Source organism: Mus pahari, chromosome 14, assembly GCF_900095145.1.
Source record: "Mus pahari chromosome 14, PAHARI_EIJ_v1.1, whole genome shotgun sequence".
In the NCBI taxonomy this organism is placed as follows: Eukaryota; Metazoa; Chordata; class Mammalia; order Rodentia; family Muridae; genus Mus; species Mus pahari.
Window position 1 is genome coordinate 35099434 of NC_034603.1, and position 26408 is coordinate 35125841.

Consider the following 26408-nt stretch of genomic DNA (forward strand, 5'->3'; position numbering starts at 1 on the left):
AATTCACTTTCTTCCTCATGGTCAGACCTTCAGACTTCAGAAGAATCTATCACCAGTCTTTCTAAAACTCCAGCCCTTGCCTGAGAATTTTTATCTTAATATCTGTCACTCAGTGCTTCCAGTCACAGTGTCAGATCTAAAGTTCATTCCAGACTCCGTAATGGCTCTAAGCACTCGCAGATTAATTAGTCCCACTCTTCTCACACCGGGCTCATCCTGTGGAAACAGCTTTATAGGCACGAGAGTAAGTAGGGACCTGGCTTTGAATTCTGTGATGAATGATACAACACCCAAGTCGGGAGAAACGGCCTCCAACACCCCCTGGATCTCCATTCCCTATCAGATGCCTATAAAGAACCCTAGATCATCCCCTGTCAAATTATTTATAGATGACAAGAAATATTTCTAATTATATCCATTCACAGCCACAGTCAGTGAATATTGTGCAAAGAGATTGCCAAAAATGGTTTTGCCAAGTAGGTCCCCAGCTAGGACAGCTGAGGTGGCTGCTGTGTTTGCAGAACAGCCTCTATAAAAGTGAAGCTGGGGTGCCTCTGTCCTGTCCTTCCTCAAACCCTTAAAGGTAGGTATGTGTGGCAGACACACACTTGGCTAGCTGTGCACTCCTGATGTGAGCGAGTGCTCATGTGAGGGAGATGATCATTCCTTCCCAAACTTTAAGTCATGGCAGCATCCTTGAGAAAGGCATTGCATACAATATAGTTCTAAGACTGTCATTCAACGGGGGCGAAATACCCAGCATCTCTTTTTTTTTTTCAACAGTACTTGTCTGACTCAAGCCTGCCTCCTTCTTCATCTGGTAACACAAGAGGTAAGAGAAATTTATTATTACCTTCCAAAGAACAAAGGGCTCTGGCTATTGTTAAATTCCAATGAGTGACTATTTTGTCTTCTACCTTACTATGGGACATAGAAGCAATGGGCCTTCATAAGCAGCTTCTCATGAAACTTTGTCTTTTAAACAAAATTTTGTGCAATTCCTCTAGCAGTTTGTTGTATATTTAATATACGTAGAAAAAAACCACAGTAAACATTTGCACCAGAAGTCAAAATTCCTTGGTGCCAACCTAAGCTTTTCACCAATTCAACTCCCTGAGTCACGCCAGCTAGCTTTTACGTGTCTTCAAACATGTGTGTTGCAAGAGCATTAACACTAGACCTGGACTTAGACAGCCGGGCTCATAGCTCATCACTGCCTTTTACCACCTCGGTGACCCTGGATGACCCTTTCTTTACCTTGCTGAACCTTAGTTTCCTCATCTGTAAAATCAGAAGGGCAGATTCAAGTCGGCTGCTAACGTCCCTCTGGCTCTTGTTGTCTAAGATCTAAGTCAGTGGTTGCCAAGGTCTCTTCCACCAATCAAAACGCTCAGTGGGTCTCCTGTCTTCTGCATGAGGAAATGCACATGAAGAACATATAAATGAAGAAAACTTGCTATGTATTTAAGGAAGTTTATAGTTAATATATTAGGTAATGTCAATGTAGAAAAGGTAGCAAATCTATTGCTTCCAAGGGAATAAATGTTGCTTGTTGACACTGGAGGTGATCACCACTGTGTGGATAGAGCCCAACACCACACAACAAAGTGGCGGTCCCTTGAGGGCGAGTGGCCTAAAGGTGACAAAGGACTGCTGAGGCAAGAGCAAAGAGATAGTATCCTTCCTGTGCCCCAGGATCTACTGCATAACAGCAATCATTAGGGCAGAGTAATCAATTCAAAAGTGCTTCACTTAAAACCCCCCAAACAAGGTCATCGAATAGTGTTTGAAGGGAAAATACTAACACCAATGTTTAAATATCTATCCCTTGAAAACAGGTCTCAATTTCCACATCTCCCCATAAGCGTTTTGTTGATTCTAAGCTACAGTATGGGGAAAATTTTTGTATCTATGTTGAGAAGAGATGCACTGTTTACAACAGTAGACTGAGATGTTTTATGGAAAGTCCATGAAAGATCAGAGCCTTTGTCATCACTGCCATCATTAGCGCCTGCACGCTGCCTTCTGTACTGCTCCTCTTCCACTCCAGAGGTCACCAGCCTTCACTCCGGCCAGAGAGGGAGTTATTTTATCTGACCAGGATTTGTCAGTTAGGAAAAAAAAAAAAGTTGTGAATTGGTTTCTGTTTGAAAGTTCATAGTGGCTATCAGTTTCAGGAGAGAAATTAGAAAGGTGATGTTTTCAAATAAGCCAGATGCAGTAAGGACCGGGCAGAAACAAGGGGGGGTGGGGGAGGCTGAAGCCAGTATAAACTGGCAAAGACGGACTTTGATAGGGGACCGCTGGGCAATCTCAATAAAATGCAGATGCTTTTTTTCCTTAAGTAATTCTTCAGCGTTACTTGTGCTCAGATAAGAGTGACAACTTATGCATAGTTTAGAAACTGACAGGAGGGACTTGGTTTTGACCTGGGACAAAATCATTTGTCATTAATTTACAGTTTTCCTTATATTAATATTTTATTAATATCCATTGTGCTTATTTTTCCTTTATTTACTTAATTTTTGTCAGTTAACTACAAGTTTGTGTGCATAAAATATTCAACCTGAATTTAGATGTTTTTTTTTCTTACATAAAACTTAATGATTTTGGCATTCAATTTTAATAGTTGTAACAAGGGAGAATGGCTTTTTTTTTTTTTTTTTTTTTTGGAGACAGTATTTCTTTATTATGTAGCTCTGACTTTTCTGGAACTATGAAGGCCGGGCTGGTCTCAAACTCATAGAGATCTGCCTGCCTCTGTCTCCCAAGTGCTGGAATTAAAAGTGTGTACCATGACACCAAGCAATATTTAAGTTTTTAAAAAATAAGTTCATTAAGATGACACAGAAAAGTTATTTTCTATGTCCTTCGATTATCATAATGACAAACAAACAAATGGAACAGATGGGTAGGAAAAAGAAAGGGGGTTAAAATAAAGAATACACAGAAACAACAAAAGTTGCTGAACACACCTGTAGCCTGGCAAGTGTGGTTGGATGGCTAGCATCCCCGTCACAGCTCTCAACTGTGGTTCATAATACAGAAAGAAGAACCAAGGCTTAAAATGTCTCAAAAAGTTAAACTATCAGCACAGAACTATTAGGTACTCTTGTCTTCTCTTAGCTCCCTGGAGAGTCCACAGGACAAACCCGAAATGGCATAAGAGAGTGAGCAAACTGCCCTGTTAACGTGGAGACCCACAGGCCAGAGTTATCATTCATGTCCATTTCTTCTTCTAGGTGCACCTTGGCCCTGAGCTGCAACCAATAGCCCGCAGCCATGAGTTCTGACGCGGAGATGGCCGTTTTCGGGGAGGCTGCTCCTTACCTCCGGAAGTCTGAAAAGGAGCGAATCGAGGCTCAGAACAAGCCTTTTGATGCCAAGTCATCCGTGTTTGTGGTAGATGCTAAGGAGTCCTATGTGAAAGCAACGGTGCAGAGCAGGGAAGGGGGGAAGGTGACAGCCAAGACCGAAGGCGGAGCTGTGAGTAAAAAGCAAGACGTGGGAGAGGTAGGGAAGCAGGAATACTCTTCTGTTAATTAGTTGGCACCAACTGTATCCTTCCATTCTTAACAGACTGTCACCGTCAAGGATGATCAAGTCTTCTCCATGAACCCTCCCAAGTACGACAAGATCGAGGACATGGCCATGATGACCCACCTGCACGAGCCCGCTGTGCTGTACAACCTCAAAGAGCGTTACGCAGCCTGGATGATCTATGTGAGTGTCCCCTGTTGTGTTTCATCAAGTCCGTGTACTTTCTGCTGTTGAAATGGCCCATTATGTCAGTGTTGTAAATTATGGTGTCTTTGAAAATGCACGTGCCCATAGCTCTCTGCCTAACTGCGTTAGTTGGCTCTCTGGAACATTAGTGATGCAGCGGACAATGGGGGAGGGGTAGAGGGCAAGCTGCCAATGGATGCAGCCATGAAGCCTCGCGAGGATCCGCACTTCCTTAGATCCTCTTTCCTGGCCCACACAGTATTATTTCCAAGTTGGAGTAATGGGGTGATGGATGACTTGAGCATCCTTATCTTTGTGAACAGACTTACTCGGGCCTCTTCTGTGTCACCGTCAACCCCTACAAGTGGCTGCCGGTGTACAACCCTGAGGTGGTGGCAGCCTACCGAGGCAAAAAGCGACAGGAGGCCCCGCCCCACATCTTCTCCATCTCTGATAATGCCTACCAGTTCATGCTGACTGGTGAGTACATCCACAATCACAACCTCCACAAAGCACTAGGAAACACTTGTAGATGCAGCAGCGAGAACATATGGCCAGCCCCTTGAGAAAGAAATGCTTTGCACATGTGCTAAGAGCAGTAGGAGCGGCAAAACTGATGAAGAATGTGATGCACCGATTACAAAAGCATAGGCAAATTTGCTTAGCCGCCTATGCTAAAATCCAAATTGGTTGATGCTCATTTCAGTTCAATTTGATCAAAGTTAGGTATCAACTCTGCATCTTAATTACATCTACTGTATTATCTCATTAAAAAAAAAAGTAAGCTTTGAAATTTCACAAGCACTACAGGGAATGCAGCCACTTGGCCATTCAAAACATGACAGGATTTTGAACTCTGATCCAAGTGAAAGGAGACATGGAACTGTTAGACCACCTGTATTTGTAAAAGAGTGGACTGGTGCATCCCATAATCCTCCACATTCATGATGACACCAGTGTGATGATCAGTACAGCTTCCACACTTCGTTCCTAAGACTTGTGAAAAGAAGAAGACAACTTTAGTAGTGTCTGTGCTTTTGTTTACTTTGTGGTTTCTTCCCTTCACAGACCGTGAGAACCAGTCTATCCTGATCACGTATGTAGACGCCATGCCTTTCTGTCTGCTGAGTTTTGATTGTTAGGGTGGGACCTCCTGCCTTACCTTCTGACTTTCATTCTGTCCCCTCAGTGGAGAATCCGGGGCTGGGAAAACTGTGAACACGAAACGTGTCATCCAGTACTTTGCAACAATTGCAGTCACTGGGGACAAGAAGAAGGAGGAAGCTCCCTCTGGCAAAATGCAGGTGGGCATGGCCATCTGAGAGAGGCAGGAGGAAAACCAGGCTTTTCAAAGTGTGACAGTGGCATGCCAAAACCATAGCAACCAGATGCCCACTATGTCAAGGTTTAGAAAATAAACCTTGGAAGGGCTTTGTGAGGCTCAGATCAGCAGGGTTAGCAAGTTACAGGCCCGAGTCCCCACAGCCGTTTCTCAGAAGCAAAATGGGGCCTGAGAGGCATAGAAATCAAGCCATGTCACAGGCATGTCCCACTCTCCAATATGGGCTCCTACCGTCCTTCTAAAGTCTTGCCTAGCTACAGGGTGTGACCAAGGGGGAGCGGGAGACAGATGGGAAGCTCTTTTAGTATATACAACTTAGATAACCTAAACTTTACCTTCCTTTCCCATTTCTCTTAAGGGGACCCTTGAAGATCAAATCATCAGTGCCAACCCCCTGCTGGAGGCCTTCGGCAATGCCAAGACTGTGAGGAATGACAACTCTTCTCGATTCGTAAGTCTCCTGGTTGTCCTGTTGGTGTGAGAATGACCACCACACATTTAGATATGCCACGCCAACATACTTTCCACTTACTTGGCCCTGAGTTAATGAAATGGTTTCCAGCTTCTAACCAACCCTCTTTTGTCTCTTTAAGGGTAAATTCATCAGAATCCATTTCGGTGCCACAGGCAAACTGGCCTCTGCAGATATTGAAACCTGTGAGTTAATGAACACTGGTGCCTGAGAGCCTTTTCTTGGGGGCACGCACATTGGAAACCCTTGCTCTTCTTTCTGCTGTAGGAAGTTGGATTCAAATCATTTAAAACCATTTAAAACATGCTTAATCTGTCTTTCCAGATCTGCTAGAGAAGTCCAGGGTCACCTTCCAGCTCAAGGCTGAGAGAAGTTACCACATCTTCTACCAAATCATGTCCAATAAGAAACCAGAGCTTATCGGTAAGGAACATCCTGATTTATTTCCATCAGGGAAGACCACACCATGCCTAGGATGTCCCTCTGAAATGGGCTGAGAACCAAACTAACTCTGCATGTTCTTTTCCATGTGTCCAGAGATGCTTTTGATCACCACCAACCCATATGACTTTGCTTATGTCAGTCAAGGTGAAATCACAGTGCCCAGCATCGATGACCAGGAAGAGTTGATGGCCACAGATGTAAGTCATCTATTATGGATGAGTATATGCATTGGGGAAGAGGCGGGAGAGAGTATGTAACCCTCTCTTCTTCTATCAGAGTGAAATGGACTAGCACAGACAGTGGGTCAGACAGGGCTACCTTTCAGGCTTTCTATATTAGGGAGAAAAAAAAATCACAGATTTAAATGCCACCCCCCACATGCATTTGCGTTTCCTATCTGCAATAAATGTTAGGTACCTGACATCCCTCACCTAACTGGGTCATTTTACTTCTTATGGCGTTAGTCACTCTTGGCTCAACATTTGTATCCTATAATATAGTGATTTCTTTTCTACCTTATGTTAGCCTCCTTACTCGGGAATCTTGGAAAAGCTGTAACATTAGACTAAGTAGTCTATTCTGAAAGGTTTTTAAAAAGTGTAACAACCTTACTCCAGGGACTTGTTAATAATATGTAGTGTCAGGAAAGGAGGAAGTTTTAGGAGAGACGCACTTTCGTATACCTCTACTGATGCTGGCTCCTGTCTATAAACCACATCAATGTTTAGAATGAGTAACTAAGAACATAAACAAAATCCGATTGAGCTGAATAAAACAGAAAGCATTACAACAAATGTGAATGGTCAGGAAAAATTCATGGCCAGGCACCCCCATGGTCAGTCAATCTCTGACCTGGTATCAGAGAAACATGTGGAGGAACAGTGGGAGCCAATGTTCTTCTCGTGCCTCTCTCCAGAGTCATCCGTATCAAGTGAGGTGGGAAGAGGGCAGACTGGGGCTGTGCATTGTTAGGGCAACATAGGAGAAGGAGATACAAGCTGGGAGAGAAGAGACAACAAAGTGTGTGGAGAGCACACATGCTGTCTTAGCACCCACACTACTCACATGCAAAGGCTGATCTGTGTCTTCTGATGTTACCCCGTGGATCAGAGAAGAAACGGACTCGGAAGCCATCAGAGTATTAGTCAGATATTAGGCAAAGCATGGTGAGGAAGTGGGAAGCCAGACCCCTTAGTGTCCCCAGCAAGCCGGCCATGGCGGTACTTGTTGCTAATTCAATTCTTTCAACAGACGGCTGTGGACATCCTGGGGTTCAGTGCAGATGAAAAGGTGGCCATTTACAAGCTCACTGGTGCTGTGATGCACTATGGGAACATGAAGTTCAAGCAGAAGCAAAGGGAAGAGCAAGCTGAGCCAGACGGCACCGAAGGTACCACTCCTGCGTCACCACACTCCTGTTGTCACCATCCATATGATACAACTGGTGACATGAGCCTTTTCAGAAGCAGGGACCCGTTTGTACTGCCTGACCTTTCTAAGGAGCGACAGAAGGTTTAGGGCAAAGAGATGATACATTGATATTTTACATTATTGAGCAAATTTATAGGACCTTTATTACTTCTGCCCAGTCCCCTGTTCTGTTTTTCCTGTGTGTGTGTGTGCGTGCATGTGTGTGTGCGTGTGTGTGTGTGTGTGTGTGTGTGTGTGTGTGTGCATGCATATGTGTCTGTCTGTCTGTCTATCTATCTGGTGCTAGAGACTGAACCCATGGCTTCATTCTGAACTACATCTTCACCCCTCTTCATTCTTCATTTGCTTCTTTCTTATAAGAAAATGCTTACTTCTTGATGGGAGCACATTTTATTCCAGCGAATAATTCAGAATTTCCTTGCCATCACTGGGATAGGATTTCTCATATGATTATCTGCAGTGGTTTTTTTTTGTTGTTGTTGTTGTTGTTGTATTTTAACTATCACACAGAGCATAGGCTTCCCAAGCTCCAACATATAAACAACTAGAGTTGGCATGAAGAGCGAGAGTGCTTTGCATATTAAACAAATGGACAGACTTCACAACATTTGCGCCTCACTGTTTGGGAGAAACCATTGTCCCCAGCATCACTGTTTGCCACGAAGTTGTGTAAGTCACTGTCAGGCCCACTGTTATTACATCTTCCCTACAGTTGCTGACAAGGCTGCCTATCTGACAAGTCTGAACTCTGCTGACCTGCTCAAAGCCCTCTGCTACCCCAGGGTCAAGGTCGGCAATGAGTACGTCACCAAAGGCCAGACGGTGCAGCAGGTAAGTGTGATTGAAGCCCCAGATTCACTTGAACCACTGGAGACTTAAAAGTTCATCCCTGCATCCAACTCAAACAACTAAACGGATGCTCTTCCTGAAGGTGTACAACTCTGTGGGTGCCCTGGCCAAGGCCATGTATGAAAAGATGTTCCTGTGGATGGTCACCCGCATCAACCAGCAGCTGGACACCAAGCAGCCCCGGCAGTACTTCATCGGGGTCTTGGACATCGCTGGCTTTGAGATCTTTGACGTGAGTAATGAACTGACTAGCAGATGTACTTCAGCAGTCATGTGACTGATCTTGCTCGAGCCCTGGAAATCCTCTTCACAAAAGATAAAATATGCTCTACAAAAAGTACAAATTCTTGATGAATTGGGTCACTGGGAGGATCTGAAAACACGTCAGTGAGTGTGAATAGGATAAAAGAGAATGCTGTGTTTTCAGGACTAGAGAGAGTCCCACAGGGTGGCCACAGTTGTTCAAAACTGATCTTAAGTTCAAGCACACAAATGTAGAAGTGCTTTCTTAGCTTACCCTAACTGAATATTTCAAAGAGCTCCTATTTAACAGCATTTTACCCAATATGCAATATTTAATATAGCTCATTAGAAGACATTTGAGGATTTAGCTCTTAATTTAGAATTATAACACCCTTTAAGGGATGAGCTGAAGGTCTAAACCTTCAATATAATAACTCTAAATGCCTCAAAATTTCAAAAGAAAATGTGTTAGCTGACTCATAGGAACAAATAGGGAACTTATGACCAATTGCTTGCCTTCATTTATCTCTTCCTATTTAGTTCAACACCTTGGAGCAGCTGTGCATCAACTTCACCAACGAGAAACTGCAACAGTTCTTCAACCACCACATGTTCGTGCTGGAGCAGGAGGAGTACAAGAAGGAGGGCATTGATTGGGAGTTCATCGACTTCGGGATGGACCTGGCGGCCTGCATCGAGCTCATTGAGAAGGTTTGTGTGGCTTTCGAAACTTAAAAACAGGCACAAAACAGTGTCCTCCTTCTTAAATGTACTTACAATGTCAGTTCTCAAAGAGTAAGCAGTGGCACCTCATGACACAGTTGTGTGTTGTGGTCAGTTGGAAGGCATGTTGTGGGTGATCTGTTACTAATGAATAAAGTACAGTAGTCTCCAGGAAAGAACAATGACACACGCATGCAAAATACATGGATTCGCACTTTCAGCTCTTATAACTTCATGCTTCCTCAGTTTTTTAATGGCATAGGGTCTCCCTGTGTGACCTACACTGGCCTTGGAACTCACTGTGTAGAACCAGGCCAACCTTGAACTCACAGAGATCCTTCTCTTTCTGTGTCCTGAGTGCTTCAAGGCACATACAACCTTGCATGGGCTTCCTTACTCCTCATTTTTTATTCCTACATGATTTTATATGTATAGAAGGAAGGGAGGGAAGCACAGCCAGTCGCTGGATAGTTAATTTTTACTGGTATGACTATGATATTGCATCGTGCATGTAACCTCCCGTGTGTTCTGCATAACAGGGCATTGTATAGTAAGATGCTTAAGGTTGGGGAGTTAACTGCTGAATCTATCAAGTCATCCCTTACTCATGGTTACTCTAAAGTAAATATATGAAACTTCTATTTGACCTTACCTTCGGAATGAGCTCTGAATTCTCTATTAGTAATTAAGAGAATTAGTCATTAAGGAGATCCATCAGATTAAGTTGGAGCAACAGATGTATCATGTTTAGATAGACATCATTGAACAACTTCAACGTTCAGAACTGGTAGGTTCCTGGGACTGGAAAGATGGTTCAGTGGTTTTAGAATGCTTGTTGCAGTATCAAGAGGTCTGGAATTGTGATTCCTGCACCCACATCAAATGGCTCACAAACACCTGGAACACCAGCACCAAGGGATCCTCCATCCTTTTCTAGCTTCCACAAGCCTTCAAGCATATACACACACACATGCATTCTCTGTCTTTTCCTTTCTCTCTCATACACGCACATACACCCACACAAATGGCACACATTGAGATCTTGTCATGTGCCTGTTGGTACCAAGAAAGAACCTACATGAAATCTCCCTAAACAATACCAATGGAGAAATAAAATGGAATGGTCATCTAGGAAAATTTCAAATACTTAGATCAAAATGTACAAAAACAGAAAAATAAAACCCTAGGTAGCATAACTTAGGCAAATATGTTAATTTGGAGATGTAATCCTTCCACTGCTCATGAAAACTATGCAGGCTCCAGAAAAAGCATCTCCTTCCTTCATTAGTATTTCAACTTCTGGATTATCAAAAACAGTTTTTGAGAATGAATTTTTGAGTTTGGAAAATCATCAATGCTAAATCTGCTTTTAGTCTTCTTGTCTCAGAAAAATCAGACTGCTTCGTGAGCAAAACCTGCTGGATCACCAGTCCTTATCTCCACAGACGTGGGGGAAGGGCTGACCGTACAGAGAGTTTCCATGAGGCCACAGGAGATGCACTTTCTTCTTGGTGAAGTTTCATTTCTGTTCATCAGATACAGCCTCTCCTTCCCCCATCTCTTCCATGTCTAGAGTTGTGGTCAAGGATGTTACACTGTGAGAAAGGAGTCTATCAGAGTATATATGCACTTGTAGGATAAAAATCAAGCTTTAGAATTTCATCTTACATACTGAACACATTTGCCAGATGGTCCAGATGGGCTTTTAAACTAAGTCTTTCAGCAAAGAATATCCTATGTGTTCTTCATATGATGATGGTCGTATTTTGTTAGAAGAGGGGAATGATGAGATAGGATGTCATCTGTTTAGGCATAATTCCAAGTTCTTCCTTTAGAATGCCTTCTTTTCAAGTTTGTACCAATCACACAAATTGCCAGAGCATGATTTTCTAAGGGACCCATCACGATCTTCTCCCTTTTTAATATCTAGCCGATGGGCATCTTCTCCATCCTGGAAGAGGAGTGCATGTTCCCTAAGGCGACAGACACCTCCTTCAAGAACAAGCTGTATGAGCAGCATCTTGGAAAGTCCAACAACTTCCAGAAGCCCAAACCCGCCAAAGGCAAGGCTGAGGCTCACTTCTCCCTGGTGCACTATGCGGGCACCGTGGACTACAACATTATTGGCTGGCTGGACAAGAACAAGGACCCCCTGAATGAGACCGTTGTAGGGCTGTACCAGAAATCCGGGTTGAAGACTCTGGCTTTCCTATTTTCTGGGGGGCAAGCTGCTGAAGCAGGTAACTTTTTATAGTATCAACTTCTTCTAAGAATCACATCACAAAAATACACAGTTTCTCAGAGACAGTACAGGTTAGTGGTTCTTAACCTGTGACCCTTTGGTACAGTCAAATGATCCTCTCACAGGGGTTACTTAAGACCATCAGAAAATATAGACATTTACATTATGATTCATAACAGTTGCAAAATTACAATTTTGAAGTAGGAATTAAGATAATCTTGTGATTAAAGTCACCACAACATGACCTGTATCAAAGGGTCACAGCGCTGAGAACATTGAGAACCACTGATATAGGTATTGCCACATCTACTGTGAGAACTCAGGCCAACATGAGTGAAATAAAAGAAAGCATATTCAGCAACCATGGTACACAGGCATCAGGGATTGTGCAGTCCACAGCATCATTTATCAGTAGATTTAGAAAGGTTCAGGGATTTGCTGATGATTGTACCAGCCACTTTTCCACATCAATAATTTTGCTTCCATCAAGGATCCTGCTAAGTCAGAAATAAGGAAACACTCCACCTGGGTCATAGCACTAGGGCAACTGAATGAGGTTGTATTACTTTCCTGAAGTATCCAAAGTCTAAATGTACAAGTAATACCACGGGAACAAAGAAAAATAGAAACTATGGGTCCCTGCTAGTGAGCCAAGCTTAACTACCTAGGAGCAAGCATGCATGCACCTCTGCCTGTTCGGGGCACGTGTGCACTGGCAGGACCCTGCTCCCCTGTCTTCTGGGTGGGTACTTCAGGAATCAGACACTGCTAATCTGGGTGGAATCAGGGAGTCCCACCTCATACCCACATCTTCCCATCTTTTGCAAAAGTCTTCCTACCCAGGTGTCTAAAGGCATGTCAGTGATGACTGTATCTTCCTCTGGAATTGAGGAAGATGAGCTATGAAAGGAGGAAGAGGGGAGGGGAGTGTCATGGATACTCTTGAGAAACGTGGCCATCCTGATCTCCGTTTTTCCACTCTGCCTTTCAGAGGGTGGCGGCGGTGGAAAGAAGGGTGGCAAGAAGAAGGGTTCTTCTTTCCAGACCGTGTCAGCTCTCTTCAGGGTACAGTATAATCTTACACTTAGAAGATAATTATACTGTCTTTAGTGAGAAATTTTAAAGGATGCTTATGGTAACGGTGGAAAAAAAACTGGTAGAAAAAAATCTGAAAAAAATATTTCTGGAAGTTTTTAACAAAAAAAGAAGACACACCCACTGTATCTCTTTCATAGCAAAGCCTGTTATAAATGAGGTCTTGCCCCCCTCCCAAGCCTCAAATAAGAAAGATCTGGCAGTAAAGACATTTTAAATGAAATCAAACCCTCTTTAAAAACCACCCGCTGTGTTCCATAACATCTACTCCTTATGATCAAAGTCTTAATACAAAATCTTTTTGATTATTGGGGTTTGAGAAAAACCAACTGGAATGGACTATTTATGTATAACAAGGAATGTTCTAGAAATCTACCCTCCAGACACATAGGATAGTCCCCTTGGTCACCATGATCTATCAGAGACATCTCACTAGAATGTGATAGAAGAAAAATAAACTCTATAGCCACAGGTTGCTCTAAACCTCTCCATATGGTTTTATAGGAGAATTTAAATAAGCTGATGACCAACTTGAAGAGCACCCACCCCCACTTTGTCAGATGCCTCATTCCCAATGAAACTAAGACTCCTGGTAAGACCCTTCTCATGCACAGAGCAACCCCAGTGTGACTTCTCTTCAGATGACTATAGAGAATGTATTCTGCTTTCCAGGTGCCATGGAGCATGAACTGGTCTTGCACCAGCTCAGGTGTAACGGGGTGCTGGAAGGCATCCGCATCTGTAGGAAGGGGTTCCCCAGCAGGATCCTCTATGCAGACTTCAAGCAGAGGTGTGTCTCACATCTACTCACATTTTACATAGAGCATTGTTAAATTTTAAATGCTGTTTGGTCCTCTATTGTTTGACTGATCCATCTTTTCAATAGTAGCTGCTACTGTTCTAGCTATTATTTCTCAACAAGGGAAAAAAATGTGTTTTAATTATGCTGTTCGTTTTGACAGATACAAAGTCCTGAATGCAAGTGCTATCCCAGAAGGTCAGTTCATTGATAGCAAGAAGGCCTCTGAGAAGCTTCTGGGTTCCATTGACATCGACCACACCCAGTACAAATTCGGTCACACTAAGGTACCACCAGTCCAAATTGCTGGCTTAATTTTAGCACTTTCAGAGTTTCTGCCTGAGGTGAAATAACGATCTAACTGCTCTCTGCCAAGGTTTTCTTTAAAGCTGGCCTGTTGGGAACTCTAGAGGAGATGCGAGATGAAAAGCTGGCTCAGCTCATCACCCGCACTCAAGCCGTGTGCAGAGGGTACCTGATGAGGGTGGAGTTCAAAAAGATGATGGAGAGGAGGTGAGGAGCAAATTGTGTTTGCCTTTCCCATCTCTTTCATCACGGAATCCAGAGCACGTGTGATGGTCACTTCACACATCTTTGCCCATTTTCTAATTTCCTCCTTCCACAGAGAGTCCATCTTCTGCATCCAGTACAACGTCCGCGCCTTCATGAATGTGAAACACTGGCCCTGGATGAAGCTGTATTTCAAGATCAAACCTCTGCTGAAGAGTGCAGAGACAGAGAAGGAGATGGCCAACATGAAGGAAGATTTTGAGAAGGCCAAGGAGGATCTGGCTAAGTCAGAGGCAAAAAGGAAAGAACTAGAAGAAAAGATGGTAGCTTTGATGCAGGAGAAAAATGACCTGCAGCTCCAGGTTCAAGCTGTGAGTGTCAGATATTGCACATAGCCCTTTCATAGTTCGTCGTCAGGATGTGACGGCATATAAGCAACCCCAGGGCTCAGAGTAAACAATTTCTATCCAGGCACCTATTGTGATTGCCTGCCCTCCAATCCACTAAGATTCAAACCCAAAGAAACAGCAGCCGAATGGTGCTTATGTTCATATATGCATATAAACAAAGTCATGAAAACATCTAGACATTTTCCTTACTGTATGGAGCATCCTCTTATATTAGAATAGTCTCTCCTTGGTAAATAGAGGTAAATGGAACTAGAAAGCACATTATTTTTTATCAGAGCAGGGAAAAACAAAAACAGGCTAACTTAAGCCCTTAATTGAATGTGAGGCAAACAACCCTGAGTTCAAGAATTATTAAATGACTATTTCATAAGGACTGAGGGCTAGTAAATCATATGTATTTCCAACAAAGCCACTTTTCCCTCAATTTACCTTCTACACTTAGATATGTAGAGGGATTATATTAATCTACTTTATCAAGGTCTTGAGGTCGTTGCATTTTGTCTAACTTTTTTTTTTTTAAGTTAGCAAGTTAATGGCCTACTCAAAGACCAACTGGTAGTCATCTGTTCCCAATTTTGAGTACATTATTGTGTATTTTTGATATATCCTATACAAATAGAAGTGTACTATTTCTCCTGTTAGGAAGCAGATGGCTTGGCTGATGCAGAGGAACGATGTGACCAGCTGATCAAAACCAAAATCCAGCTGGAGGCCAAAATCAAAGAGCTGACCGAGAGAGCCGAGGACGAGGAGGAGATCAACGCGGAGCTCACGGCCAAGAAGAGGAAACTGGAGGACGAGTGCTCAGAGCTGAAGAAGGACATCGATGACCTTGAGCTGACACTGGCCAAGGTTGAGAAGGAAAAGCATGCCACAGAGAACAAGGTACAACTACTATTCACTTTCAAGCATTTACAGCATTTACGAGTACTCAAGACTGGATCTTAAACCTTAAAATCACGGAACATGAAAGGAAAAATGTTACAATGTTGCCATCTTTTATAATGGCTGCTGTGTTCCCTGTCAGGATGCTGTCCTCAGAAGTTAAATTATCATGTATTTTGGCAAGATAATATTTTTTTTTCAACATTCCCATCATCTGTCCAAATCTAAAGGTGAAAAACCTCACAGAGGAGATGGCAGGCCTGGACGAAAATATCGCCAAGCTGACCAAGGAGAAGAAGGCCCTCCAGGAGGCCCACCAGCAGACCCTGGATGACCTGCAGGCAGAGGAGGACAAAGTCAACACCCTGACCAAAGCCAAAACCAAGCTGGAACAGCAAGTGGATGATGTGAGTATGAAAAGCAGTCTTTTTCCTTATAAGGGGTGACATACGCCATCATGAAATGAAGCCACCAGCAGAGCCCATGAGCCTTGAAATGCAGGCTGAGAGTCCTTGTGCTATTTGTTGTTGCTTCTAAGTTGTTTTTTTTTTTTCTTGAGCTAAGGACATAGGGTTCAGGGCTTAACAAAGTCCCTTATGATTTAGCTTGAAGGATCACTGGAACAGGAAAAAAAGCTGAGGATGGACTTAGAAAGAGCCAAGAGGAAACTGGAGGGGGACCTGAAACTGGCCCAAGAGTCCACAATGGACATAGAAAACGATAAACAGCAGCTGGATGAGAAACTCAAAAAGTAAGAGCAATAGAATTCAACTCTGGCTTCTCACTGTGCGGGTGCAGGGGAAACACCGGTTTAAGTGTTTCCAAATGACTGCTTCATCATATGTGTGGTAAAATAAACAATGGCCAGTTTTAAAAATACTTAATTAGAATGGCACTGGGTAGACTTGTAAAACATGTACTTCTCTCTCTTTTAAGGCCAGCAGTATAAAAAGTTCAATTATTCATAGGTAGAAAGGCTGGGGGAAGAATTAACCATGAGCTAATGTGCTGCTGTTAAACTAGGAAAGAGTTTGAAATGAGCAACCTGCAGAGCAAGATTGAGGATGAGCAGGCCCTCGGCATGCAGCTGCAGAAGAAGATCAAGGAGTTGCAGGTACATCCACGGCTTCTATCTGTCTAATTCATCATTAAAGAAAAATGATTGATCTAGGAAGCTGAGTCGGTCCTTTCCACCACCCCCAGGCCCGCATCGAGGAGCTGGAGGAGGAAATTGAGGCAGAGCGGGCCTCCAGGGCCAAAGCAGAGAAGCAGCGCTCTGACCTCTCCCGGGAACTGGAGGAGATCAGCGAGAGGCTGGAAGAAGCCGGCGGGGCCACTTCAGCCCAGATCGAGATGAACAAGAAGAGAGAGGCCGAGTTCCAGAAAATGCGCAGGGACCTGGAGGAGGCCACGCTGCAGCATGAAGCCACAGCAGCGGCTCTCCGGAAGAAACACGCGGACAGTGTGGCTGAGCTCGGGGAGCAGATCGACAACCTGCAGCGGGTGAAGCAGAAGCTGGAGAAGGAGAAGAGTGAGCTGAAGATGGAGATCGACGATCTCGCTAGTAACATGGAGACGGTCTCCAAAGCCAAGGTCTTTCCTAACTTCTTAAATTATCTGAAGTACTTAAAAGTGACTGTATACTGTGTGGGACTCTAGCTAGCCATACTACACATCATCCGAGATTTCTGATTGACATCACCGTATTAAATGGAACCTCTCAAGGTTCCACATCTTATTTTTCAAAATCACCTTAAATGTTGTTGCTATGGCTATGGCAATAGTAATGCAGTGGCAAGTAAAGGTCCCCTCTACATGATGTGGGCCATAAATGATGTTCATGTTTCCCCAAAGAAAGGATTTTAGTTTTGATGTTTACAAATTCAGTCAGTCAGTCACATATGCTCCTCCACTGCTGTGCTCCCAAGTGCTCCCAAGCACTGTGCAAGGCTTGGCAGCAACCTCAGTAACAGCCTGTGTCTGCCATACACAGTAACAGATCTCTAAATCTCACTTAGCATCATCTTGTCCTGTCCTTTACTTCCCATCACAGGGGAACCTTGAGAAGATGTGCCGCACCCTGGAGGACCAACTGAGTGAAGTGAAGACCAAGGAGGAGGAGCAGCAGCGGCTGATCAATGAGCTGTCAACCCAGAAGGCACGCCTACACACAGAGTCAGGTCAGTCCCTGAGCAACACTAGCCTGGCAACAGCAAAGCATGAGAGGTCTGCCCCACTCTGGAAACTGGGGTCACGCCTTGCACAGTGTGTACAAGAGATGGTTATAAATGAATGACTCTAAGCTATGATTAGAAGCGGGCTGAAAAATCAATCTCTTGGGCTTGGGGAAGTTGTGTTACCTCCATAACCCTCAAGACTCCCCCATTCTACAATACCAAAGAAAGCAGTTCATGAACATTCTGGAGATGCTCTTTTCAGTCTATGAATAAGGAGGGTCATATGCTGGGCCACCTGAGAGAAGAGAATTCAATCATTTGTGTTTCCTCTCTCAGGCGAGTTTTCCCGACAGCTGGATGAAAAAGATGCTATGGTTTCTCAGCTCTCCCGAGGCAAACAAGCATTTACACAACAGATTGAGGAACTAAAGCGGCAGCTAGAGGAAGAGTCCAAGGTGAGAACCCTTGGTTGAGACTTTCATTCACGGAACCGGGCAGCCCGACACACTACTGAACCACCAGAGATCAGAATGCAAACTCACAGTGTACAATTTTGGGTCATTTAGGCCAAGAACGCGCTGGCCCACGCCCTGCAGTCAGCTCGCCATGACTGTGACCTGCTGCGGGAACAGTACGAGGAGGAGCAAGAAGCCAAGGCCGAGCTGCAGAGGGCCATGTCCAAAGCCAACAGTGAAGTGGCCCAGTGGAGGACGAAATATGAGACGGATGCCATCCAGCGCACAGAGGAGCTGGAGGAGGCCAAGTATGGGTTTCAATGAATTAGAAAGAAAGAAACTGAAGTAAAGGAAAAGGGAAGGAAAATGGGAAAGAATAATTGTACTACGAAGAGCATCAAATAATTTCACAGCTTCCATATCTACAGTTAAGAGGACCATGTACTCAGTCTAGGATCCCACTAGACCCTATCATTAGTAAAGAAATACATCCTTTTCCCTCCCCTTCTCTCTGGTTTCATAGATATGTTTGAAATGGACACTTCAGATGGATAAGAGCTCCCCTGGGAAATCAGAATTCTGGGAGAGATAAAATGGTCACTAAGAAGTAATTCTAGAAAAATCTATGGGCTCAGAGAAATAAGGGCTTTTAGGGGAAAATAGACTTCCCTAATCAGAGGATAGGCAGAGTTCCTTCTGTTAACTTTGATTCTTCTCACACTGACTGCCACCTCAGGAAGAAGCTGGCTCAGCGTCTGCAGGATGCTGAGGAACATGTAGAAGCTGTGAATTCCAAATGTGCTTCTCTTGAAAAGACAAAGCAGCGGCTTCAGAATGAAGTGGAGGACCTCATGATTGACGTGGAGAGGTCTAACGCTGCCTGTGCTGCCCTTGATAAGAAGCAGAGGAACTTTGACAAGGTGGCCCACCTGACCTGGGATTTACAACCGGGGGGAAGGGGCCACTCTGCCTGGCTTCAGAGCCTAACTAATGACGTGCTTCCAGGTCCTGGCAGAGTGGAAACAGAAGTACGAGGAAACTCAGGCTGAGCTTGAAGCCTCCCAGAAGGAGTCCCGCTCTCTCAGCACGGAGCTGTTCAAAGTGAAGAACGCCTACGAGGAGTCTCTGGATCAACTGGAGACACTAAAGAGAGAGAACAAGAACCTGCAGCGTGAGTCCCAAGCTTCACCACCGCTGCTCAGCTCTGACTGGGTTCTTCCATTCTGCCATCATTCCAACCTCTTCCTTTCATCCGTTCTTCCACAGAGGAGATCTCTGACCTGACGGAGCAGATTGCTGAGGGAGGGAAGCACATCCATGAGCTGGAGAAAATCAAGAAGCAGATTGATCAGGAAAAGAGTGAATTACAGGCTTCTCTGGAGGAAGCGGAGGTAGATCGCTTTGTTTCCTCACCCAACTGTTAACGAAAATTGCCAACTGGAACCTATCACTTTCTAAGCTCTAGGGGACAACGTATACCACCATAGAAAACCTAGACATGTATACCACCCAAATGCAGGATCAACAATCTAAGTTGGGACGTATTGAAAGTATGGGAGGAGGGCTAAATGTCTTCTTGGGACACCACCATAGTGAGCTCACCAAAATGTTGCTTTTACCAAGGCATCCCTTGAGCATGAAGAAGGTAAAATCCTACGCATCCAGCTGGAGTTGAACCAGGTGAAATCCGAGATTGACCGCAAAATTGCTGAAAAAGACGAAGAGATAGATCAGCTGAAGAGAAACCACCTCAGAGTTGTGGAGTCCATGCAGAGCACGCTGGATGCCGAGATCCGCAGCAGGAACGATGCTCTGAGGATTAAGAAGAAGATGGAGGGAGACCTCAATGAGATGGAGATTCAGCTGAATCATGCCAACCGCCAGGCTGCGGAGGCCATCAGGAACCTTCGGAACACCCAGGGAATGCTGAAGGTACCTAGGGGTGAACACACGTTGTGTCAGCAGGCTCAGTGTTATGATAGAATTCAAATCTTAGAGTTTTAGGAAAATTATCGGATATAGATGACCAAAGCAATGAAGTATCAGGATAAAAAAAAAAATTGTATTTACCTAGTTGGGAAGGAGCTATGTTCAGACTAAAAAGCCCAAGAGAGAATTTGCTTTGTCACCTGAGACAAAATGAGTGGTAAGGTATATGTAGATACTGATGACACAATTCATCTTCCCAAGTGCTAGGATGTAGGCGTGACCCACCCAGCTCTGAACCTCCCCTTGTAAGCATCTAAAATGACATAACCAGTTTAGCTGAATTTTAAGGGTACTTTCCTGATACAAAATTTCACAGATTTATCCATGATTGATTTTTGTGATCTGAAATAAACCATTATGTGTTTTTGAATTTAAGCACCGAACTACGCATCCAAGAACAAGTCATTAAGGGTACTTGTTAGATTCCGAGCTAATAAGATCCAGGTGTGAGCATGTCATTAAACTTGAATCCCCTTTCACTGGAATGTGAGTAAGAGTCTCTCTGCTTTCTGTGCAGGACACTCAGCTGCACCTGGACGATGCTCTCCGAGGCCAGGATGACCTGAAGGAGCAGCTGGCCATGGTGGAGCGCAGAGCCAACCTGATGCAGGCTGAGATCGAGGAGCTCAGGGCATCCCTGGAACAGACAGAAAGGAGCAGGAGAGTGGCTGAGCAGGAGCTACTGGATGCCAGTGAGCGTGTGCAGCTCCTGCACACTCAGGTGAGGTTCAGGACCAGGGCTATCAAATGCTCTTCCAGAAGCTAAAGGCAGTCTGAAGGGGTGAGTTTTTTTCCCATGAGATGCACACGCAATGTTGGCAGCGATATATTTCCAGGATTTTGGGAAATGGAAAGAGGGACCTAAGTATGTACTGAGACACAGACAGTTTACAAAGTCCACCTTTGGGCTGGCATAGTCGTGGACTTGAACAATCTGGAGTTTAAAGCCAATGTAAAGAAAGCTCAGAAGACAATATGCAGTTGCTCATCCAACTTATCTTTCACAACTGTACACAGCAAATAAATAAGCTGATAGAATATAAAAATAGTAAGCCATCATATTTATTACCATGCTAACATCACAGTACATGGAAAGAGCTTTTGGGTTCAAATCCATGGGACCATCATTAGTGCTAGTTAACACTTGTGATCCAATTATTTATTTAAATAAGTGGTGGTATAATGTTGCAATGACCACATGGAACATTCATTGCCTCAGAAAGACAGACACAAAACAGAAAGAGAATAAAGCAAATTAAGGTGAGGAATCCACTGTATTTTTTTTTTTGTAAAAAAGCATACAGAAATATTCAAAAGGATAAGCAAAGGTGTTATTATTGGTTGCCTCTGTTTACTGAGGGCATGTTATTTTTCTTATGCTCACTTGCACACTCTACTTTTTAAATAATAAACCCATGTAACAGAATACTTTTGAACACTGTAATGTCTAAAATGAGCAATTATGGAAATGTTCAGATCCATACTGTAATTTTAAAAATCAAGTATTAGTTAATATGTGACGCTTTTCTTACTAATTATGAGCATCTAGAATTGACTATTTTAAATACTGTTAACTTTCCAAAAACATGGGGACCCTTGATTATCTTTTGAATCAATAAATATGCTATTTATGAACTTACAAAATAGAGGCACCCAATATGGATGAATAGCTAAAATAAGTTATTTCTCATCAGCTGTGTGGTACATAGCACGATAAAGTTGGACAATTTTACTCTGTGTTTATAAGCATCCATAGATAACAAGCAATACCTTTGGCACTAGAGATTAAATTTTACATTGAATCATTCCTGTTTTATGACCAGAGATATAGGTAGAAAAATCCAGGAACTTGTAATAAACTTCAAATTTTGTTTTTATTCTGAACATTTCTTATCAACTATTTAGGTCTACACACACTGGTTATAAATGTAATTAAATATAGTTTTCTTTTTTCCTTTTTTTTTAAAATTTGTAACAGAACACCAGCCTCATCAACACCAAGAAGAAGCTGGAGACAGACATTTCCCAAATCCAGGGAGAGATGGAGGACATCGTCCAGGAAGCCCGCAATGCAGAAGAGAAAGCCAAGAAAGCCATCACTGATGTAAGCAGAGGGTGAGATGGGGATAGCAAGCCTGAATCCTGCAGGGCCTTGTCAGCCTTTAATCAACTGTTTTATCACTCGCCAGGCCGCCATGATGGCAGAGGAGCTGAAGAAGGAGCAGGACACCAGCGCCCACCTGGAGCGGATGAAGAAGAACATGGAGCAGACGGTGAAGGACTTGCAGCACCGTCTGGACGAGGCTGAGCAGCTGGCGCTGAAGGGCGGCAAGAAGCAGATCCAGAAACTGGAGGCTAGGGTGGGTGACAATGTCTTCTTTCGGCCCCCTGCCCATGCGTGTGTGAACAGTCTCAGCCAACCTGTTAACTGTGTTCTCGCTCTCAGGTGAGGGAGCTTGAAAACGAGGTGGAAAATGAACAGAAACGCAACATTGAAGCCGTCAAGGGTCTTCGTAAGCACGAGCGAAGAGTGAAGGAACTCACCTACCAGGTGACTGCCCTTTCTTTCTCTGCCAGGCTTACAGCTTTTGAGAAAGTAAAACTAGCGGGGCAGTGTCCGCTAATGACGTCATCTGCTTGCTGCATCTTTCAGACCGAGGAGGACCGCAAGAACGTGCTGAGGCTGCAGGACTTGGTGGACAAATTACAGACTAAAGTGAAAGCCTACAAGAGACAGGCTGAGGAGGCTGTGAGTATCTCCACAGAAGCGGGGAATGGTCCGGGACCACAGCTGGTTCTGTGAGGCACTGAAGTCCCCATAATTCAAGGGGCTTTCTTATCAGGCAATACGCAAACCAGGAGCTCAAAATTAGGTAGGAAAATGAATATTTATTTGGAAAACCAAACTTTTGCTGCAGATGAGTAGAGCTTTAGACATTCTAATTCCTTTCTCTGCGACTGCTTCAATTGCTGTTTCAGACACGTTAACACAGAAATGCTTCTCTACTGCATCGCACTCACTATTTAGAACATTCCAAACGTCCAGCAATCAGGGACTATGGAAAAAAGGGTCTGGGTTTTCCTCAGCCTTATTTAACATTGTGATTAAATCCACTTCTGAACTTTTTTTAAAAAAAATTTAATCTTTCTCATTCTGTCAGTTCTCAACTCTTCCTTAAGGCTCTCTGTATCCAATATCACTACTGTGTCTTCTCTTCGAAGTTTGTGTCATAGAGACAAGATTGAATCAGATCCCTGCTTCTTTGACCTCTGTGCAGAAACTATAGCATCCTCCGTGTGCTAGGGAAAGTCAAATGAAAGAGTAAAAACGGGGAGGGGCACTGTAAGCACACTCACGCATGTCATCAAAGCCGTGGGCTGTCCTGCCCCCAAATAAGGACGCCGCCAGAACCTTCTGCCTTCTCACTCATAAAGCAAACCCTGTACCTTCTTTTAGCAACAAAAGCAATTAACAAGCAGAGAACATCAAATTTTGTTCTCTCCAACTTGTTCCCATTCACAGGAGGAGCAATCCAATGTCAACCTGGCCAAGTTCCGCAAGATCCAGCACGAGCTGGAGGAAGCCGAGGAGCGGGCTGACATCGCCGAGTCCCAGGTCAACAAGCTGCGGGTGAAGAGCCGCGAGGTTCACACCAAAGTCATAAGCGAAGAGTAATCTATCCTTCTGTTGAAAGGTGACAGGAGAAATCACAAAATGTGATGTTCTTTGTCACTGTCCTGTATATCAAGGAAATAAAATCTGCAGATAATTTTGCAATCTAGAAGTTCATTTTTTGTTTTAATTGTAAGTTCCGTGATGCTTTGGGGGCCGATTTATTTCTTAAACACTTGCTGAGTGCCTACTGTGTGCAGTGATGTTAAAGAAATGAACCAACTAAAGACCAAGGGCATGACTACTACTCAGCCAACTTTACTGGGTATTGGGAGCATGTCTGGTACAAGAATGGTCACCAAGGAAATGAGTTACCCCTGTCTTTGAGGAACTCAGTTGCGAGGGTAAGGGAAGCACATTTCAGACAAATATGGAAGGGGGTATTTCCTCAGACAGAGGACATAGCAAGGATATAAGGTGCTACCTGGGAGCCAATAGATTTCTCAAAGGAGTCTGTGAGCTCCTTCTGAGATGAACAGTCAGCTATCAATCAGGTGATGGGAAAAGGAGATGGTCAGTGTAAGAGAAAACAAGTATGAGATTCCACAGTCATTTTAGCATAGATGCCCTGAGCAAAGGGTAACAGATGAGAGCAGACATAGGAAGGGGAGGCAAGATGATAATAAAGGGGATGTTCTCCCACACAGCTTGGAGGAATTAGGGCATACATCCAACCGGCCCAATTTCACAAGAAAGAGAGTTGTCAGAATCTCATAATGGTACACATGGAGGAAAGAGTAAGATAGGAAGGACCAGAGCCTCAAAGGTTGTTTGGAAGGCATGGTCCGGATTCGAGGCAATGGTGGTGGCATGACCAGGAAAGCTGAGAAAGAGTGCAGGGTTCTCATGCTAACACAAAGGAGGTGGGGCAGCACCAAGGAAATCAGTTCCACAATGTTCAGAATGACAGATTGCTCTGTGGTTATCCATCTCACTTCATTTTGGGAGAAACCCCTCTCCTTGGGCTCATTCCCCTTCTAAGAAGAATGAGTAGGAGAATCTAGATGAATTCTCATGTTGACCTTCTGCTTTCTACAGAACTTGACTTTCCTTAGTAGCTTACACTTTTTAAGGAGGATGGAGAAAAGGAATTAATTTCCTAATGTCACACACACATAAAAGGAACACGATTGACATTTTATCATAGCCACTGTTTGATTTCTTTTCTTTTATACTTTCTTGAAAATTAAAGTATTTGGTTTCATTGAATGGATGTTGAAAAAAAATTAAGGCAAAAGAAGCCCAATTTCTCCTTTTCAACTGGCAGATAGATAACCTTTCTATCTATCTATCAGGAAGGCCACTTTGAGAAACTATCTTCCCTTTGAGAAACCTAATTAGTAATGAGGATCTTGCTTCAGCAAAAGCAAATTTCAAAAGCCTAGAATATAATTATGAAGAATATCTCACCTCAGCCATGATGAAGACTAATGAAATATCCTGCTTAGAGTGGGCATTTATTATCAAATCTTAATTAAGCTCTATGGAGTTAACCTATCGACCCCCAAAGCACTAGGCAACCGTTGCATATTTCTGTCTCCTGACTACGTGATTGTCTACGCAGAGTTAAGGATGGGTTTTGTTATATGTAAGTCAATTAGTCTGCCTCCCTTTAAAGAAAGAAATTTAGAGATTACAGATATTCTGGTTAACATTCTCCCTCATCTTCCTGACAGATTAGGTGGGTCTCAGCCTCCATTCTGTGTCTACTAGAATAAAGCCACACCCAATCATCTCAGACTACCCACAAACACTCTTTACCTTCTCTTTCATTGTTTTGAGGCATAAAGAAATATCTACACCTCCCTGAACCATGATAGTGTGCATGCAAAGAGCAGGCTGTATTGAAATTTCAATATACACGAATGTTCCACTTGCAATGAACATTTCATCTGGAGTGGCTGGCTACAAACTAAGGAGATCCTGGGGACTGGAGAGATGCTAGAACCTGCATTTCTCTTGCAGAGGAACTGAGTTTAGCTCTTAGCACTCCTGCTGGGAAGCTCACAATGACCTGCAACTCCAGAAGCACGTGACACCTCTGCCTTCACTTTCATACATCTTATCTCCTTGATTTGCTTCATTTCTGTCTTGCTACAAGATCATTGATCGTCTCCTACTGCTAATACCTAAGCTCTACAGTGACAGACAGTGCATCTGGCTTACTGTTGAGTATGTGGTAAGTCAGGCATGGCCTGGCATACCACAAATGGTTAAGAAATGTTTGAAGAATGAATGAGAAAATTTAATAAGAATTTTATCTGTACCATGTACAGTGTTATGCTATACACACCCCATCTAAAACTGGATCTACACCCAGAGGAAATTTTAACACAGTTTCTTTCACAAATTTAGTAAGAAAACCTTTCCCTTCCTAGGAGATGGAATAGTTCCTTCATTACCTGTTTTTCATAATGAGTATACAACTAACACCCCCACCCCTAGATATTCCACTTCACATTAATGTAGGACACTCTGATAGACAGAGAAGATGGAGGACCTTAAAGTTCTGGATGGTCAGTGGTGAAGTCTGTGGCTTTGCTGTTTTTCATCATATGCCTAGACTCAGTATTAAAGAAGCAGACAACGCAGAAACATCAATGGATACTGAAAGGGGGATAAAGAATGAAAAGGGGGGTGGATAAAGCCCCAACAATATTCTTTATCTCTAGGACCTACAATCTAGGCAGACGACAAGAAATGGACAGCCTAGCAAAAACAAACAGCAAGCAACTGTAACCAAGAACTGTCCTAGACATACCTAGTGACACAGAAGCACTGCCCCACCCATCCCCAGCAAATGCCCAATGCAAAACCTGCAATTCACTTTATGCTATTGGAATAAGGTGCTTCAATACCATTGGGGTGTTGTCAAAGGAAGACTACTGGGAAGATAGGATTCACCCTGGCTGGTTAGTATCAGGTCAAGTGGCATCAGTGGAG

At 43.6% G+C, this 26408-nt stretch overlaps 1 protein-coding gene across 3 annotated transcripts; it reads left to right on the forward strand.

The window, feature by feature from the left end:
* Nucleotides 1-561: 561 nt before the first annotated feature.
* Myh4 (myosin heavy chain 4) lies at nucleotides 562-23575 on the forward strand. 3 transcript variants are annotated; one of them, XM_021211427.1, is made up of 40 exons: nucleotides 562-583; nucleotides 784-832; nucleotides 3243-3486; nucleotides 3580-3723; nucleotides 4050-4206; nucleotides 4795-4822; nucleotides 4916-5030; nucleotides 5427-5519; nucleotides 5662-5725; nucleotides 5865-5963; nucleotides 6078-6181; nucleotides 7236-7374; nucleotides 8128-8246; nucleotides 8347-8496; nucleotides 9048-9218; nucleotides 11161-11470; nucleotides 12464-12537; nucleotides 13072-13159; nucleotides 13240-13357; nucleotides 13530-13653; nucleotides 13743-13879; nucleotides 13992-14247; nucleotides 14929-15171; nucleotides 15402-15578; nucleotides 15777-15922; nucleotides 16195-16285; nucleotides 16375-16764; nucleotides 17225-17351; nucleotides 17685-17803; nucleotides 17915-18111; nucleotides 18540-18723; nucleotides 18809-18974; nucleotides 19070-19194; nucleotides 19427-19735; nucleotides 20310-20513; nucleotides 21771-21896; nucleotides 21982-22152; nucleotides 22239-22343; nucleotides 22446-22541; nucleotides 23316-23575. In XM_021211427.1, the coding sequence occupies exons 3-40, from the start codon at nucleotides 3283-3285 to the stop codon at nucleotides 23466-23468; spliced, it is 5823 nt and encodes a 1940-aa protein (XP_021067086.1). In that variant the 5' UTR covers nucleotides 562-583; nucleotides 784-832; nucleotides 3243-3282; the 3' UTR covers nucleotides 23469-23575. The 3 variants fall into 3 exon arrangements, with proteins under 3 accessions (XP_021067086.1, XP_021067087.1, XP_021067088.1); XM_021211428.1 differs by lacking the exons at nucleotides 562-583; nucleotides 784-832 and having other exon boundaries at nucleotides 3283-3486; nucleotides 11161-11460; nucleotides 12466-12537; nucleotides 23316-23468; XM_021211429.1 differs by lacking the exons at nucleotides 562-583; nucleotides 784-832 and having other exon boundaries at nucleotides 3283-3486; nucleotides 4916-5023; nucleotides 5423-5519; ... (1 more) ...; nucleotides 12466-12537; nucleotides 23316-23468.
* Nucleotides 23576-26408: the final 2833 nt, after the last annotated feature.